Source organism: Strix uralensis, chromosome 2, assembly GCF_047716275.1.
Source record: "Strix uralensis isolate ZFMK-TIS-50842 chromosome 2, bStrUra1, whole genome shotgun sequence".
Classification (NCBI taxonomy): Eukaryota; Metazoa; Chordata; class Aves; order Strigiformes; family Strigidae; genus Strix; species Strix uralensis.
In genome coordinates this window covers 121,268,114-121,286,065 of record NC_133973.1, presented here as the reverse complement: position 1 = coordinate 121,286,065, position 17,952 = coordinate 121,268,114, and the positions used below count along the sequence as shown (strand labels likewise).

General features: G+C 38.3%; 1 protein-coding gene across 4 annotated transcripts in view; it reads right to left on the bottom strand.

The window, feature by feature from the left end:
* Positions 1–338: 338 nt before the first annotated feature.
* CWF19L2 (CWF19 like cell cycle control factor 2) overlaps positions 339–17,952 on the bottom strand; it is a 91,806-nt gene continuing 74,192 nt past the window's right edge. For all 4 annotated transcript variants that reach the window (XM_074860152.1, XM_074860154.1, XM_074860153.1 and 1 more), the window contains 5 exons: positions 17,212–17,328; positions 12,936–13,091; positions 11,504–11,584; positions 8,410–8,511; positions 339–7,513 (listed from right to left, as the gene is read on the bottom strand). In XM_074860152.1, coding sequence (XP_074716253.1) covers positions 7,373–7,513; positions 8,410–8,511; positions 11,504–11,584; positions 12,936–13,091; positions 17,212–17,328 — 597 coding nt within the window. In that variant the 3' untranslated portion in view covers positions 339–7,372. The remainder of the gene's footprint in view (positions 7,514–8,409; positions 8,512–11,503; positions 11,585–12,935; positions 13,092–17,211; positions 17,329–17,952) is intronic.

Sequence of the window (17,952 nt, the reverse complement as noted above, 5' to 3'; positions counted from 1 at the left end):
GGAAACAAAGACAACAAATATAAGAGCAAGAACCTAGACTTGGGCAAAAATTATCCAGCTATAATAGCAAACTGTTGACTTGGGAGCAGGAGAGGATCTGAAGATTGCAGGGAGTCATGAGCTTCATTATGTCATAGCCTTGCGAAAAAGGCAAACACTGCATTGAGAGGGGGAATGAATAGGAGGATATTCCACCAAGAATGGCAGTAGCCCTTTCACATCAGACACACTTCACTGAGATATCATATCCACTCGAGACTTCCATCACATGACATCTTTATGAACCAGAGAGACTCCAGAGCACAAGAGAATGATAATAGAAAAAACAACCTACAAAATGACAGTGAAAGAATACACACAGTTTAATCTGTTTAATCTGAAGCCTAGAATTTGGAAAGACAATTTAATGCAGTCTTCAAACATGGAAAAGGAACCTCCAAACAACAAAATGTTTCACACATTTGTAACAGACGAGACAACAAATACCAGACTTGAATCATGGACAATTCAGATTAAAGAGTAGGAAGACAAGTGTTTCATGATGAAAAGAGTGAATACTAGAATAGGTTGTCCAGGAAGGCTGTGGATTTTCCCTCCTCAGAGATCTCATAGAGAAAACAGATCTAGGAATGCCGCAAACGTACCTGATCTTGTCTTGGGATCAACTAGATAATTTTATCTCCTGTCCTCCTCCTCTGATTCTATGGATGCCACAAACTGCTTATAAAAGGCTTAAGGTTTACTTAATACATTTCATAAATACAGTGTTAGCAGATTAAGTACATGAACAACTAAAGTTGTAATTCCTTTCACATACTTTAAAGCACCTCCTCCTCATGATAAGGGACATATTTTGACATTTTTAATGGTGTAAAGCCCAGTGTAACTTTAGTGAAATCATATACAGTTTCAGCAGTTGTTCTGTAAATGTAATTAATACATATCTTAATACACACAGTCACATGGAGAACCAGCATGCTGCTACTCTAACGAACGGTAGACGTGCCACTTTTTGTACCTTTTTACTACATAACAGTAGCAAGCCCTCACTGTCATCCATGGGAGAGGGCGATTCAGGCAAAGACCCAATATTTTAGTACAGACTGGTCAATCTTAGTGGCTGACTGGCTGAACTGGCCAGTCCTAGCAAATACTTGCTAAGTCTTAGCCAGTCTTGCCAAGATGATCTACCTGACGAAAGAACAGCTTCGATAAGACAATGAAAACCTAATTCCTGCAATAGCAGTCACAAAAGAAGAGAGACTGAAAGAGCACAAGGTCACCATTTCTGATTGAATTTGCTTGTGTTAAGTCTAAACTAAGAGCCTACATATTCAGTTCCAGTTGGAGATGCCATCATCCATAAAGGCACTATTACTGTCATCTTCCACCTCACAGTCAAGTACTTGGACCTACTGAACTGGGGTCAAACATTCAAATAGTTGTTCTGCATTAAAAGGGAGAATGTTGGAAGAGCTGGAAGAGTTTGTTGCTTTCCAACAGCTACAAAGCACACACCTGGACTTGCCTATAAAAAGCATCTAGAGACATGAGAGATCAGTTGGCATCCCCAAATGAAGCCTTGTAAACCTGTGACAACAGCAATGGGGAAGCTGTACAGTGATAACTGTGTATTTATGCCACATTAAATACATGTCAGCTGTTAGCTGTTCATATCTTGTCTTACAAGTGCTACTCCAAGCCATTTTCACATAAAATATCAGAATTAAATAAGATCTTAAAATCACAGCCAAAAGAGCTGGGACTTTGAAGTCACCTCATCCTGTCTCAAGACCAAACTCTACCTATCTATCATTCCAGATCAACTCATTAAATTGACTCATTTTGTGTTGTGTGATGTTGCTCTGGGCTCTCTGTGCTTAGGTCAGTGCTTAGGTCACACCTAGGAGGCAGAACACCAGGGAGGGTAAGGATGCTTGTAGTTAAAGATATCCTGTAATTATGCAGTCCTTTTAAAATAAAGTTCTAATACTTCACAGACACTTTATCATAAGCCTCAGAATAAAAAGAGATAGCAGGGCAGTCATGCAAGATTCATCACTGAGCAGGATACAGTGTTTAAAATTAAAAATTCATATATTTATACAACTGTAGGTAACTTTTTTCCAAAGATTTCCCTGGGACAATCCTGGGATTGTATTATTAGCTTTGAAATCTGGGACCCGAGGAAAGCTTAAATGTTCTTTTAGAACCACCTTCCAGTGGTTAACTTGAGGGGTAAAATTTACACCAACTTCCCTGTAGAGGGTGTAGCAGCATGACTTTCTTGAAGGAAGCACGTTACCCCTTCCTTCTCACTTTTAACAACATAAACAAATGCAACATCTAGAAAAGTAATGTTAGCACACAGCTACATCAATATGCACACAAGAATATGATGTTAGCAAGCCTGGATTTCTAAAGTTTGTTCTTTCATACTGGATTAGATTGTTTCGATTTGTGAGGGCTAAAAATTGGCACTTTTAGCTTGGATATTAAGGACCTTGTGTCCAAAACAGCTATGCTTAAAGTAAGAGTATAGCAGCCTCTGTCTCCACATCTTTCTAATTCCAGCTGGACTGCTGGATGAAAAGAGAAAACATGCTTTAATGATAAAAGTACAGGTGCAGAAGACAGGAAATGCTGAACAAATTTTGAAGAAGACAGAACCCTTAAGGGACCCATCAAAATGTTTTTTTCATGGATTGCAAGAGATCTGTGATCTCTTGCCATGAGAATTACTGTTTAACATGTTATTTTCCAATCAGATCTTGTATGAAATTTAAAACAAGTTAGTTGAATTCAATATGTAAAATCCCACTAAAACACATTTGATTATGACTACGGAAATAACTCATTGTTTGGATTTATGAACAAACTGAAAAAAATCAGCCCAAATAGACCTAAGATTGAATGTTGCTATATTGATTTTCTAGCAAAGCAACAAAAATCCACATTGTTTTCTTCCAGGTATTTTAACAAGTACAAAGCAACAATCCACCACTGTTACACCAAAACTGCACTTGACTTGCTTTCCATTTTAGCTGAGTTTACCTCAGCTTACATCAACCTCATTTTACATTACCTGAGTTTACATCAACAGATGACTTCAGGCAATCACCTTGACATCAACCAACCACTGGTTATAGATAAGAATAACGATACCATGGCAGCTTTTGCACTTCATTTTGTAGCTAATGGTGTGGTACAAATTCATGGTGCCTTCCTCCAATCTGAGCAAAAATAAAAACCTCAAAATGTGGGTCCTTAATATGAAGACAACTGCCTCATGCTTCAGGCAGCTTTCTACAGCAACCGCATGGGCCAGGGGAATACCAGGTTGAATATGAGTCTCTTTAATCAAGTAACAAGCAATAGGACAAGAGGGAATGGCCTCAAGTTGCACCAGGGAAGGTTTAGACTAGATATTAGGAAGTATTTCTTTACAGAACAGGTTGTTAGGCGTTGGAATGGGCTGCCCAGGGAGGTGGTGGAGTCCCCATCCCTGGAGGTGTTTAAGAGTAGGGTCGACATAGCGCTGAGGGATATGGTGTAGATGGTTGGACTAGATGATCTTCAAGGTCTTTTCCAACCTAGATGATTCTGTGATTCTGTGAATAGTACAGCCTAAGAAAATGCAAAGAAGAAAGGGAACACCTCACAGGAGCCTGTTTAGCCCATTTTCCCCAAGACAGACCCAGGCTAGGAATCTTCAAAGTATCAAGGCCTGGGGCAGATGATGTTCTTGACTATAGCATCCATCCTGGTTCTCTCTCAAGGACTTTGTGACAAACAGAATTGAATAAAAAGCTCTGGAGTCAGGCTCAAACTTCACCCAGGGCTTGACTGAGCAGCAGTAATGCTGCAGTGCTGGTGCAGCATGCCTTCCCTGAAACCACTGAAATACCTGGAATACAGGTGAGAGGCACAATTCCTTCAGCATAGCAAGGAAATACAAAGGAGGGGAGTACTCCAAGTTGGAAAAAGCTGACTTAATAGCAGAGAAATATTGCATTTTATGCCAAGCACTAAGCAGAAGAGTAGCAGCACATATTATGTGTAACAATCATCCTGTCTGACAGGGCAGGACATGGATATGTTCTAACACCTGATAAATCACACACACAGATTCACTTGGAGAGCAAACTCCCTTTTTCTCCCTGGTTACATAAAAGAGTACATAGGAGCACATTTATAGCAATGTAAGAGATCCAACTTCCGATCCCTGTTCTCCCTAAAGACATCTGAATTTACATTTTTCACCTCTTAGTGCCAAACAATTTAGGTATTGGGTATTCTTTCTCATGAAGGAGGTCTATTTAAAATATTTTAGTATTTGTAAGACTAAGGACTGAAGACTAAGCGTACCATGCCTTCCACATAAGTTCCCTAGCAAGCTGTGTTCACTCTCATGGCCTCACAAATTTAGAGATACTTATGAAGAGGAACAGCTTAACCTGAAGATACACATATCTGGTCTGAGACCAATTAAAAGATACTACTCTCAGTGTATGTGGTAACCAGAGTCTCCCATTCTGAAAACTTCTAATAGGATAAGACACATTTCCTGTACCACTAGCTTGAGATTGTTAGCCTTACTCCATATTTCAGAGTCCTTTATGGTCCAAAGAATATCAGTAGTTTTGCTGAAACCAGAATAATAAAATATGCGTAGACCATGAGTCAGAGAGAAAGACTTTTCTACATACAAATTAGATATCCTTTGTGAAACACAGCACTTCCCTTGAGAAATATGAATTGAGAGAAGTGATACCATTTAGAAAAATTGCATCTCCAGCACAGCATTGGATAAAGACTTTTCCGTGGCCTTAAAAGACAGTCACCTCTGTTCCTTCCCAGATACCCTCCAGGGGGGCAGATGAGACCAGAGGCAACATATGCTTTCAGAGAAAACAATTTTTAGTCATGCTTTACACCACCAAAGACTGCAGTTTACCTAAATCTGCTTCAGTGTTACCATATTCTAAGCAACTACTAGCAGCTACTATGTCATGTCCTATTTGCTCTGTATCTCCCCAGCAGCCTAACGAAGATCAAAACTTACTGGAGAACAGTAGAACTGGCCCTTCTATCCATGGCTAGCTGGTGAAAAATAGTATAAATCAGACATTAAATCACTAAAATTATCATGACAGTTTAAGTTATTTCTCTTGCAGTGACACAAATTTACAAAGATCCTACAGAAAATAATTCACACCACAGTAGATTTCTACCTCTGCCAGACTTATTTGCCAAAATGGGGGGGTGGGGGGGTGGGACGGGGAGTACTAGCTCTTCAGGAAAGTTGCAAAAGACCACCAAGGGACTAGAAATGAACACTTATTCAACCCTGTAATATTTACTGATTAATTTCTTAATTTCACAATACTTAACGAAGCTGTACAGGGCAATGGTTCAGCAGGAAAAGAACAGGAAGCATGTTGAGACACTTACACAGTGCTCAACCTCTCCTATGCTCAGGACCTTCCACTTGTCATTTGGAGCCTTTCCCTGTAGCACTGCAGTCTTGTGTTTGCAAGTCTGCACCCTTTCCCTTATACACTGGGAGGACGCTGTGGCAATGTTTTTATCCGTGTCCTTCTGTCCTTGTCTTCTCCCAGCTCTGCATCTGCTAAGCCTGAGCCTGCTGTCAGGTTTCTCACGGAAAGTGATTGACACTGATGCAAGAATCATTCTTTTTTCCCCTCACGCTTTCCAATCCCCCTTTTGTAACTTTTACACGAAAGAAAAAAACAAAACCTAGTGAGTGACACAGTAGACAGTAGTCCTTTAAATAGTGTTACACAGGCTCCCAAATGAGCAACCAACCACCAAAAATAAAAAATTAATTATTAATACAGTTAACTAGCTCTCCGTAATTTACAGGTTCGAATGTCTGTGAGAGGAGAACAGAACAACTTTCTAGGGTTTAACGGCAACCCAAAACGCATAACAAAGAACTCTATGGAGTTTAACGGCAACCCAAAACACAGAACAAAGCCCCACTCCCTAGGGTTTAACGGCAACCCAAAATGCTTTATCACTCACCTGACAAGTGAGGGCTCTCAACCTCGAGGACCTGCTCAGGGCAGCGTCCTGACCCAAGGCACCTCGAGGAGTTTCCTTGGGCAGCGTCCTGACCCAAGGGGAGAGTCCTCGACCGCAGCGTGCTGCTCCAGGGGACGAGCTCAAAATGGCTCCCCCAGGGGACTCCATTTATACCCAGGCCGAATCTGACCTGTAGTCAATAGCGGCTCCCATTGGCCAAAGGCCCCAATTACCGCGAAGCCCTGAGAACAAAGGCAGCCAGGAGCTGCTGCACTTCAGCAGCCAAGAAGCTCTGCTTTCATTGGGCGGATGCACCTGCCACAAATAGCGGACAGGCATTTCCCAGTGACATCCACGTACAAAGCTTAACAATCAATTAATGTGCAACTCTTGCCTCTGATCAGAGCACGCTCCAATCAGCGCTAACAGCATCACAAGCAGGAACAGCCAGCAGGGAGTTCTGAGCAGGTCCCGCTGAAAACTATACAGTTATTATCAGAAAAGTATTATGACGGACCATCTGCCGCACTAGATGGGATGCCCAGGACAGGGGAGATCCCTGTGATGATTTTCTTTGCTGGCCACCGGAGAGTGTTTTTCCTTAAGGCTCTTTCACCCTCCTCTTTTTCTTGTTTTTTATTGTCATAAAAATTAACTGTTACCATTAAAGCTGTCATTTACCACCAGCTGTGGACTGTCTCATCATCCTCTGTGCAACAGGTCAGCTTGAAAAATACTACTTCATGTGGAAAGTATAAAAAAATGCATTGATTCTTGTGCAGGGTGGGCAGCAGCAGGTTTATCAATCACATCCTATGTGAATGTTTGTATTACTGCAATGACTTCAACTTAAAGAACACAAGGACTCAAAATCAGAAAATTATTTTCTGTACAGCTACCTTCTGCAACAATGTATTTGTATTCATCAAAATGTTCTTAAAATGTACACCATTTTCTTAAAAAAAATGGTAATTAAGCACTAGCTCTGGCTAAATACAATATAAAAAAATCAGTTGCCTCAAAGATTACAAGAACTCCAAAAGCAGAAGCTACATTTTGAAGAACGCCAATGGCCACATGGATATTATTCTTTTGGTTCAGCTAAAAAATTAAAACCTAAAACCACTGTAGAGCTCTGGTTTGTGAGGCTTGCAGGTTCATGTGATCCACACTGTCCAAACCAGAAACAGGTAATCAGCAATTAAACAATATTCTTGGTTTTAAAATATATTAACAATACAAAACACACTGGTGTTATCCTTAACATATGAAATATCCTTTCATATAATTTATGGCTTATATAGTCCTCGACTGCAGGATGTACTCATTCTTTCTTTTTGGTAAAGTCATACGGTTTCCACCACTGTGCAAACTGCAACACCTTCTTCCTTTGATCCTCAAAGTTCTGTCTGATTCCTCTTCTCCAGAGTCGCGGTTCCAAGTCCAGCATGCCACCAATAATTTCCTTTGCAAGTAGAAGAAAGATATTGATAAATGCAAAATTACCATATTACTTAACACTATTTTACCACAGAATAAAGAAATATCTATTTTCAAATGAGATTATTTGTCACTGTTTTCTTCAACTGCTAGTTACTAAAACTTGAAATTCTGAAAAATATATCAGTTCAAAAATTAGAACCGTAGTTGTTAGATAGTTGCCTCGGCAAAATTATTTTAAGTACAGAATAGCGATGCACTGCATAAATATCCTAACATTGCAAGATTGTTAATGTATTAGTACATTTGTGACTAAGAAAATTTCAGAAAAAAGAACGCTGCCCACTTTGCTCTTAACTCCTTCTGAAGTTATACTTCTCCCCAATCACTCTTAACGTTTTTGCAATATTGACTCTTTCAATAAATGATTGCTGTGACATAACAAAGAAAGGAATCATTTATTGCAGCTCTTCCTGCATATACTATACTCTCTGTATCACATGGAGTAATTTAACCTCACAAGTATTTTACCAGGAGTTGTCTGTGAGTCTGTGTGTGTATGCACCCTAACTGATACAGTTAACAGAAGTGAGTGCACCTATATGAGAATACTATGGCCATGAAAACTGAAATAGATGCAAGTATTTTCCATCTATTAGATTATATGTCAAAAATCTAGAGTTCCCATTAATACAAAAGAAACATGGATCTACAACCATATTCTGAGCATCAGCCAGTGAAGAAATCACTGAAGAAACTACTACTTTATTCAACAAGCCAAGTTATAACAACTCACCAAGAAAAGCCAGCTATTAAACTGGGATAAGGTACAAAGTGACTGTTCTGGCAGCATCTGTTTTGATTATTTAAATTTTACAAAAGAGAGTATAATTGGTAAATTGACCTTTTACATGACAATACCTTTCCAAAGTAACGAGGGAACTCGTATTGATCTTCAATGACATGAGCAAATCCTCCTTGAAGGCCAAAGTCCACAGAAAAGTATGGTAATCCTTTAGGAACCTATACACGCAGAAACACATTTTGCGATGTTTAACAGACTGCAGGCATTTACTTAACCTCCCCACAACTTAATGAATTTGAAAGTGGTTTTACAGTTGATAGTATCACATTTTATTTTAAACCACCTCTCAAACCAAGTACATGTAGCATAAAATTTCAACAGAGAAACAGTAAAACAAACAGGTAAGGCAAAAGAACAACACAACAGCTAGATTAAAAAAAAAAACAAAACCTAAAACCTGAAAACTGAAAAGGTAATTACTGGGTGGCAGAACCTCCAGAGGCAACCACTGTAGCACCAGGTAAGAGATGGGGAAGGACCAGGCAGCAGCATGCACATTAAGCAAATGCATTCCTGACTCCACACCTCTGAATTACATGGGTTGAGTAGAAATTTTAAGACAACCACCAGCAAGTTGTATTTATTAAAAATAAGGTGTTGTGTGATAACAGGAAATATTTACCCAGTGGAAACACTACACTCAGAAGGAAGGGGAAACACCTCTACAGAGAATACACTACCAGAAGACCCCACTACATGACTGGAAGTTATCATTAAATTGCTGAATCGGATAATTTAATAATTCAGACAGCCTACAGAGGAGACACTGGTTATCCTGCCACAAAGAAAGACCCTTCAGTCTGACAGACAAGCGGATTAATTTATTGCTACAGTATTGCAAGTAATTCCTGCTGTTTCACTGCAACAAGTCATTTTCCGCTCTTTTAATTGTTGAGGATGTTCCTGTACAGATAAGATTTACAAAGCCTCAAATTCATAAGCATTTCCTCTGCTACAGTCCAAATAACTGTGCAATGTTCACAAGACATGTTCCATATATTGCTTGAAAGTTCACTCTAAAAATAATTAAGATTTAATACAGAGGGGCAATATAGCATAGCAAGAAACATAAAACATTTTAAATGAGCTAAAAAAAAAAATCATTAAATAAGGAAAAAATGGTTTGGCAGGTGACACCTTAAGGAAAATGTCAGCTTTATTTTATTTGTGTCTAGCAATGTTATCGTGTCTGGCTGGGACAGAGTTCATTTTGGTCACAGCAGCCCATACGGTGCTGAGTTTTGGACTGGTTACTAAACCAGTGTTGATAACATGCCAATGTTTTGGCTATTGCTGAAAAGTGCTTGCTGCCGGGTCAGCTTACCTGGCCGTGTCCCCTCCCAGCCCATTGCCCACTCCCAGCTCGCTCGCTGCGGGGAGCAGAGGGAGAAGCAGAGAAGGCCTTGATGCTGTCCAAGGACTAGATGCTCGGACTCTGTCTCTGGACACCACAGTCCCAATTTCAGCATGCAATCCGCCTATTAGATGCTGTCTCAGCCATGTCTGACCCTTCTTCCAGGCACCACCATCTCCTAATACAACTCTCCAACTTCCCAAACCTCAGCTCAGTCTCTAAACTATACTCCCACATCTTTCTGAAGGCCAAAGGCATTTCTTTTACTCTAAAATAATGTTAAAATCACACAACTGTGTAACCAGTTACACTCAGATGCACTATATTAATTTAAAGAAGTGTTATGATTTAATCTGAAAAATCCTACCTTCAAGGAAGGCCTACCTTCAAATAGGTATATAATAGTCACACAAATGTATGTCTAAGAAGATTCTTAAAGAAATCAAATGTCTGGATGCCCTACCATGTGTCAAGAAAATTATAGTTCATTTATTTGTGACAAATGTTGGCTTTCCCTCTTTTGAAACACTGATGAGCAGAAGATATCCAAAACATGCCTATTTTGTTTTCTGTTTACACCCACCTTAAGTTTAAAGTCTTCCCTAAGTCCTTCCTACAAATTAATCAAATTCCTTATCTGCACCCATTAGTGATAGCAAACAACAAAGTATTATCTTCTTTAAAATAATCTCCTATATACAGAAAACCACCATTACATGCCGTCTCAGTCTTTTCTTTCCTAGACTGCATAACTCCTGAACCAGTTTCTATAGTTAAGTTTTCTAATCTATGCTCTTCTCTTCTGTAATTGTCTTAAAACACTGTTGCCAAAACCTGACCCAATTTTCCAGGTGAAGCCTCACCACTTCGAATAAGGTGACCCATAACTGACTCCCATTGCATTTACATGACATTTCAGCTTACACGGCAGAATAAATATTGACTTTTTGCTACATTTGCTACCACTGTTGGTTTAGTTCAAGAGTCATCACAATATACCAAAGCTCTCCTACTACACCAAATCCCTTACTCTTTTACATTTCTGCGCTCTTCTGCATCTCCCTCTTTGTCATATCAGGCTTCATGTCTCATTATTAAAACCCATCTCCTCTTTTTCCTAAACTAGGATTTTTTTAGCGCAAGGGCGCTATATTTACTAAAAGACATTTTCAGAAATTAAGTATTATTACTACATAGTAGTAAACTACTTGTGGTAAAGTCTATATACCACACATCTTTCACTTTAATATTAAAAAGATGGAAAAATCTTTGAACCCAACAGTTTCAGCATTATTCCTTTAAGATCTATATATACAAAGATGTTCCAGTTTAGTATCCAGGAGCCAAATAGAGTACTGTTCCCTTATTTTATAAAAGAATACACAATGCTATTCATATTTTCGCTTCATAAACTTAGCGACACAAAAGGCTGTTCTAGGTCAATGAAAAAGACACCTCATTTTTTTTTCCCAGAAAGTAATTTGCAAATCTTTGATCTACCTTAATTCTTAAAGTTAATCAAGAAAATTATGCCAGTGCATGTCCTCAAACTGCCAGCTTTGTTCTCAACCAATGCTTCCAGCTCAGTCCACCAAGTGTTGAAATAAATAGGAATCTGTTCCCTAATGTCAGTTAGGAGTTCAGTCAGACTCTTAATTCTCATCATACCTATGCCATCTCCTGATGTACTAATTTAATTGTGTTCCCTTTCTTCTCTCTTTGAAACAGTTAATAATGAAAAAAAGATAAGAAGAATTTGCTGAGAAATTCAGTGTTCAGTATATCTCATTACTTACAGATTTCCGAACATCTTTTGAGGAAAGATCAATTAACTTCTTGTTCATGGACCACTCTTCATCAGACTCCATTATAGCTTTCTGTAAAATCATTTTATCTACATATGAAAATAGTCCTTCATACAGCAAGCAAAGAACTAACTTTTCAATGTAGTGAAGTACATTCCACCACAAGTACCATTTCTTAACAAAGTAACTTTATTTTTGGCAACCTTTCCAATTTCCACAACTTACTTTATAAAGGCATTGTATAGTATCTTCAAACTCACTTGATTCTGTTCCTCTTTTTTTTTTTTTAAATTTAACTTTTGCCTGACACAAATTATCTCTAACAAGTTTCAACTTTTCACCAAGCTCATACAAAACCTCTCATGAACTCATTATACTGTATTAGCCTTTTTTCTTTTTTAAACTCTAAGAGGAGAATCCAGCTTAGAAGACTGATTGTGCTTAAAAACCTTTAAGAGTGCCTCTGTATCCTCTACAGTATGGCAGTGAATATAGTGAACTGTAAGTTCCTTTAAAATTTCATTTGCTGTGTATTTTAATGGCAGAAACTTCTGAAAGGTTTTATGCAAATTACATGACATTAAATTTTGTACTTCATCTTTTCTTTAGTATTCAGACAAAACACAAGTTTTACCAGCACTTGAAGCATAGCAATGAAATAAACCAGGTGGAGAGTTTCAAATGTGGTAAAAGCTACTGCATTGTTGTTCATCATACTGACTGCTCCACTTCATCAGAAACCAATCACATTATTTCCAGACAACAAAAATAATATTTCAAAGAACAAACAAAATAAATTAGTTATAAAAGGCAAATCATGACCCAGTTGCTGAAAGCTGAAAGGCCTCAGTTCCAGGCAAAAGCTTCAGTGAGTCTCTCCTTACACAGTCAGGGGAAAGAGACCAGAAAAGCTATAGAAGAAATATCTATCATGCTGTCTTAATGTTCATTGGAGACCTAAGACACATGTAAAATTCGGGCTTAGTGAAATAAAATGAGGATGAAACATTATATATTCTTATTTCTTAAAACAGTTGACATTACTTTCTCATTTTATGCTTGCCAAGGTGCATGTACGGGGTTTTAAGTTTATACTACAGGACTTAAGTGAGAAGTACTGAAATCCTCACAGCACTTCAAGAAACTACAATTCTCTCTTCTTCTTCCAGTATTTGTTAGTGCAGTCAGAGTCGAGGCATCTGCACAGTGACATACAGCTCTTCCACTGATTACTTGAAAAACAGAATTACCTCCCAGGGCTTGTTTTAATATCAAGGAATATGATCAAAGAATGGATCAAGAAGTAGGATCAAAGAACCCATCCTTTCAGAAATAGTACTTGAATATCAAAAAACGTTTTCCCAGAAATAGATGAATTATGAATCATTCGAGTGAGTTAAGAAAAAAATCCATTTTCATGTACCTTAAAGTAGATTGGAGCCATATCTCCTACTTCTTTTGGAAGAGGAATGCATTCATATACCATGTGATACCGTTTCTTCATACCCATGTTTGTTTCTAGGAACACACAGTCCAAGTCTTTAGCTTCAAACATTTTCACCAACACATTTCGGAACATCTGTTTAAAGAAAAAAAAAAGTAATGTATAATTTGAATTAACTTTTCAAAACTTTCAGATATAATAATGTATATTATTTCACTAACATTAGATTCATAATAAATTCATAATAAAATGGATAACAGCAGAAAACATACTAGGAAAATTCTGTATTACTCAACAATTTAATATGAACTATATTTCCTATGATACAAATATAGGAAGTCTAAAAAACTATTGTGAAATGCACATTATAATTAACACTACGAACTCAGTTTTAGTAAATACCACATATTCTTACAGTTGAAATTAAAACTATGTTGAACTTCATAACTGTGATCCTCCATAAAGCAACATGGCTTTAACCATAGGTCCCAAGCTTGCAATTTTTAAGAAGGTAATGTCTTGGCTTGTACTGACTATAGATACCATTATCCTTTCACTACTCCTTCCCATTACACAGTTTCAAAATAAAAAAAAAAAAATAAAAAAAAAAAAAGACATTTCCACTAGGCATGCTTGACCTTCAAGGAAAATATTAACATTGCCTCAAAAGAAAGCCATGGCTATAACCTCCATCTTCACTGTATGGAAGTTAACCAAATGTAATATTTAATACATCTGGCCTCAACGTACACTTACCCATTCCCATTCATAGGGATCAGGTGCTGAATCTATTCAAAGCGTATTTCAATTTATAATTCTGCTAGCTCCAGTGTCAGGGCCCTGCACACACTCAACAGCCTCTCCTGCCTGCTGGGGCTCCAGCTGCCCATGCAGAAGGGCAGCTCTAACATGCTGCAGCTGTAAATTGGGATCAGATGCAGCAAAAAGAGTTGTGAAAAGAAGAGCTGTGAGAATTGAGGGCCTGCCCCCCGTCACTGAGGAGCTGCAATTACGTTCAGGCCCTCACTTTTGGTCCTCCCTGAGCTAAGTTTCAGGGATGCCTGTGCCCAGCTGTGTACCTGGCACATCTTGGCCTTGACTTGCTGACTTGACCTTGAAACTAAGACATCACTGCAGACTTGTCTGACCATCACTGGGCCACAGATGACCCTGTCTACCATCATGGGACCTGTCCTCTTCTCTGGGCTTGGGTAACATGGGACTGACTCTTGTCAGTGAAGTGACTTCCCCCACCTGCCTTGTCCACCACCTTCCACCCTTGACTTATCTTCCTGTGGAGCAGCCTGCCCTTGCTGCTCCCTGACTCTTGGCAGTTGGTATTGGCATCTAAGATATGCAAAAGCATCATTCTATAGCTTACAATGTAGAGGCTGAACTAAATTATCAAGCACAAGGGATGATTTCTGAGACTCACTCAGACTCATTTTCAAATGCACAAAAGATCTGACTTTGTGGCAGGGTGAATTGTTTCTAAAAGTGTCTCAAGATCTTGAAAACTGCTTTTTAAAAAATTAAATGTTCCCTGTATCATTTCCACAGTGTAAGTCAAGAAATCATTGAAACTGTATGAGCATCACAGACCACAGGTACCAAAGCTCTACAACTCACATAAATAGTAGGTTGTCCTAATGCTCAGAAGCACAAACACCACAATTAAAAGGCTAATCCCATCTAAAGGTTTAAGATTCCCTATTTTAATGTAAACAGAGAGTTGATGAATCAAACAAGCAAATACACACAAACATCAGCAAGTACTGAAGTAAACCAGATGGAAAACAAATCACTATCAGGCTTTCAATGCAACAGGACTAGAAATTGAGCTCTCTTCTCCCCAGCCCTTTGTCATCTTGCACAGCATGAATCAAACTAAAAGTCTAAGGAACTTGGTCAAATATAATCTTATCCAGGTATTTAAGCTCTCAAAGCAGGCCCTTGTGCCCTGAATTTCTCCTCAAAAATAAACTGCTCCATGCTATGACAAGAAAACACTACCACCACCCCCCTAACACAACCAATGAAACACAGCTAGAAGATATTGCCCAGTGAATAGATCATTGTACCAGGACTGATACCAGACTTGATTGCACAGCGTGACAGGCAACTCTGAATTAACAGCTTGTTGTCTTCTCCCCCTCACCCTGGCCCACAGACCTATACCTCTGAAATACACCAAAGCAAGCTACTGTGTACCCTGCAGTATCAACTGAAATACAAATCCACTGAAAAGCCTAGAATATCTGCAGATTTTAGCTAATGTTTCCCAGACTGCATTTTCTTGGTTTTAAATACATTGCACTTTTCCTCCAAATTCTGAGCAGGCCAAAACATCAAGTATAATTAGCACTGGTAAGGACAAAACCATTCATAAGGGCAAATAAGAGGACTTGGCTTATGCTCAGATGCACAAGGCATTGACACATGTAACAATTCAGTCAATCCTGAACATGTAAAGATCTGCATCTTTTCATATTAAAAAAAAAGTACATGCATATTTACTTTGGCAAGTGAGCACATCACTCTAAAGCACACAATATGTTAAATTCAAGTGCTTGAAGGCATACAGTATAAAAGAACCCTTCTTGCTTTATCCAGCATATCTTAAAAAAAAAAAATCCCAGAAAAAATAGTTAGCTAAAACATGTGCTTAATATAGCATTTCATGAATATTTAAAGTGTGATTATTTTTCTCCCCTCAACAGCAATATAAAATATGGCTCTGACATCAGAAAGTTAGTTTAGTCACTGAGTAAGTGTATACTTATACTCCTGCTAAAGCCCTCCAGACTCCTACTGAATTACACAGAAGCTGAAAAATAAAAAATAAATTAAAACAACCCATCTGTGACCATCACCTCCCAGAGTGCTTTGTTGCAAATAAATGTTTAAACTGTCTATGAATATATTCACAGGGTCAACGGATAATAGTTTTACCAACTAGTTGTATTTTCTAGCAAGGAAAAGACTAGCATTGAATACAGGAACTGCATTTGATTATCTTTTCTTTATCCTATTTTCCTTCTCATATAAATTTAGAAAAATTATCATCTATTTAGTTAAAAGAGGTTAGGATAAATAGATATAGATTAAACATATTTATCACTTTTCCCCATGCTCTGTTGTTCCTCCTGATCTTACTTGTGCTTATTTGCTTCTTATCCAGTTTCTTAGGCATTTCTGTCATATACAAAAGAACTCCTTTTCCTTCCTGCTTTGGGGGAGCATAATTTACTAGGAAACACTGTATAAAAATTACATCAGCCATAAGAATCAATGTAGGAAGCAAATCTGGAAAGTCAGAGAATCCATCTGCCAGGCTTGAGGCAAGAACAATCTTACTTAAACCATTTCAAACTCATGAATTAACCTGTTTTTAAATCTCAGCAATTGCAAGCAACAGAGGCTTTCCTGTAGTCTGAAACAGTCTCCAATATTTTTTTTTTATGTAAGAGGTTGCAAGTTGTTTTTCCCTTCTAATAATCCTGATGGCAGGGAGGGGGGATTAACAATCACAGTCAATCTCTTAGGGAAGAGCTTGTTCCATTCCTCCCTTGATTTTCCTTTTCCAAAGAAAACAGAACTCAAAACCTTCAAAACATCTTCATAAGAAAGTTGGAAAGCATGACCCATCATGCTTGGAACTTTATTCTAACAATTCTTTTTAAAAACAGTAGGAAATAGGATTCTAACAGGGACCTCACTGATTTGAAAAAGAATGAGAGTTCTCTCTCAATTGACATCCACCCAAAACCTCAGATTAGCTTTAAAAATCTGATGATATGTAAACAACATATCTTCAGCTTGTATTCCATTATAAGTGATTTTTCTGCCCTCATAATCTTTTTCTTTTTCTTGGCACTCCCAAGGAAATCCTAACTATGAAGCCAGTTATTCCACTTTCTGTAAGGGATCAGTTGTACCTGCATCATCCCTGATAGATGTTCCTCTAACCTGGTTTCAGAGACCTCCAATGACAGAGGTTCTGCAGCATTCCAGGCAACTTTTTCTAGTGCTTATAAATGGGAACTTTTCTTCAGTGTTTACCCTGCATCTCCCTTTTTCAATATCTGACCACTAATTTTCATCCATAATGTAAGAATATTCTGCCCCTTAGTGAAATCAGAAAAGAGCTGCCAGGCTGAAAATTATGAAAATAGGTACTTATCACAAGTATATTATTATTCAAAACAACATTATTTTACAACACTGTAAAACATGAGACAGTTTCTCAACTGACCTGGATTTCTTCCCAGATGTCTTCATCCAACAGAGTGGCTGCAGTATGGTGCTGTAGAGGAGCTATCAGGCAGTGACCTTCAGTAAGGGACTGGGTGCTTGGTAGAGACAAGTATACCTATACGAAGCAAACAAAAACTGAAGTGCCCATTTTCCTAACATTAAAAACCGCCCCATTTCTGAGGTTAAGAAATACATTGTTTGCTAATTCAAAGCAATAGAAGCCATTACCTTCTAATTACAGCAAGGTATTAGCAATTTGAGTGTTTTTAGAAGGTCCCATTATCCATCAGTAGGTCCAATGAATAAGTAGTATGCAGAGAGCAGTTACACCAACAAGGCAGTAATATCAGCCTTATAGACCAGCTGGTATCCTAACTATTATGCAATCACACTGTTTAGTCCACTACAATACATTTTCTTAATATAGATATATATCTGTATGGTTTTTTAATAAAATTTTATATATATATATAAAATGCATACAGATATACCTCTGTATATACTATCTATTAGATATATAAACACAAGATATATACAGATTCAATGGCTCGATGTCCAACTGGAGACCAGTGATGAGTGATGTTCCTCAGGGGTCAGTATTTTTAACCCATGTTTATTTTACCAGTGCTGTTTAACATCTTTGTCGGTGACATGGAGAGCAGGATTGAGTGCACCCTCAGCAACTCTGCCAGTGACACCGAGCTGTGGTGTGGTCAACATGCTGGAGGGAAGGGATGTC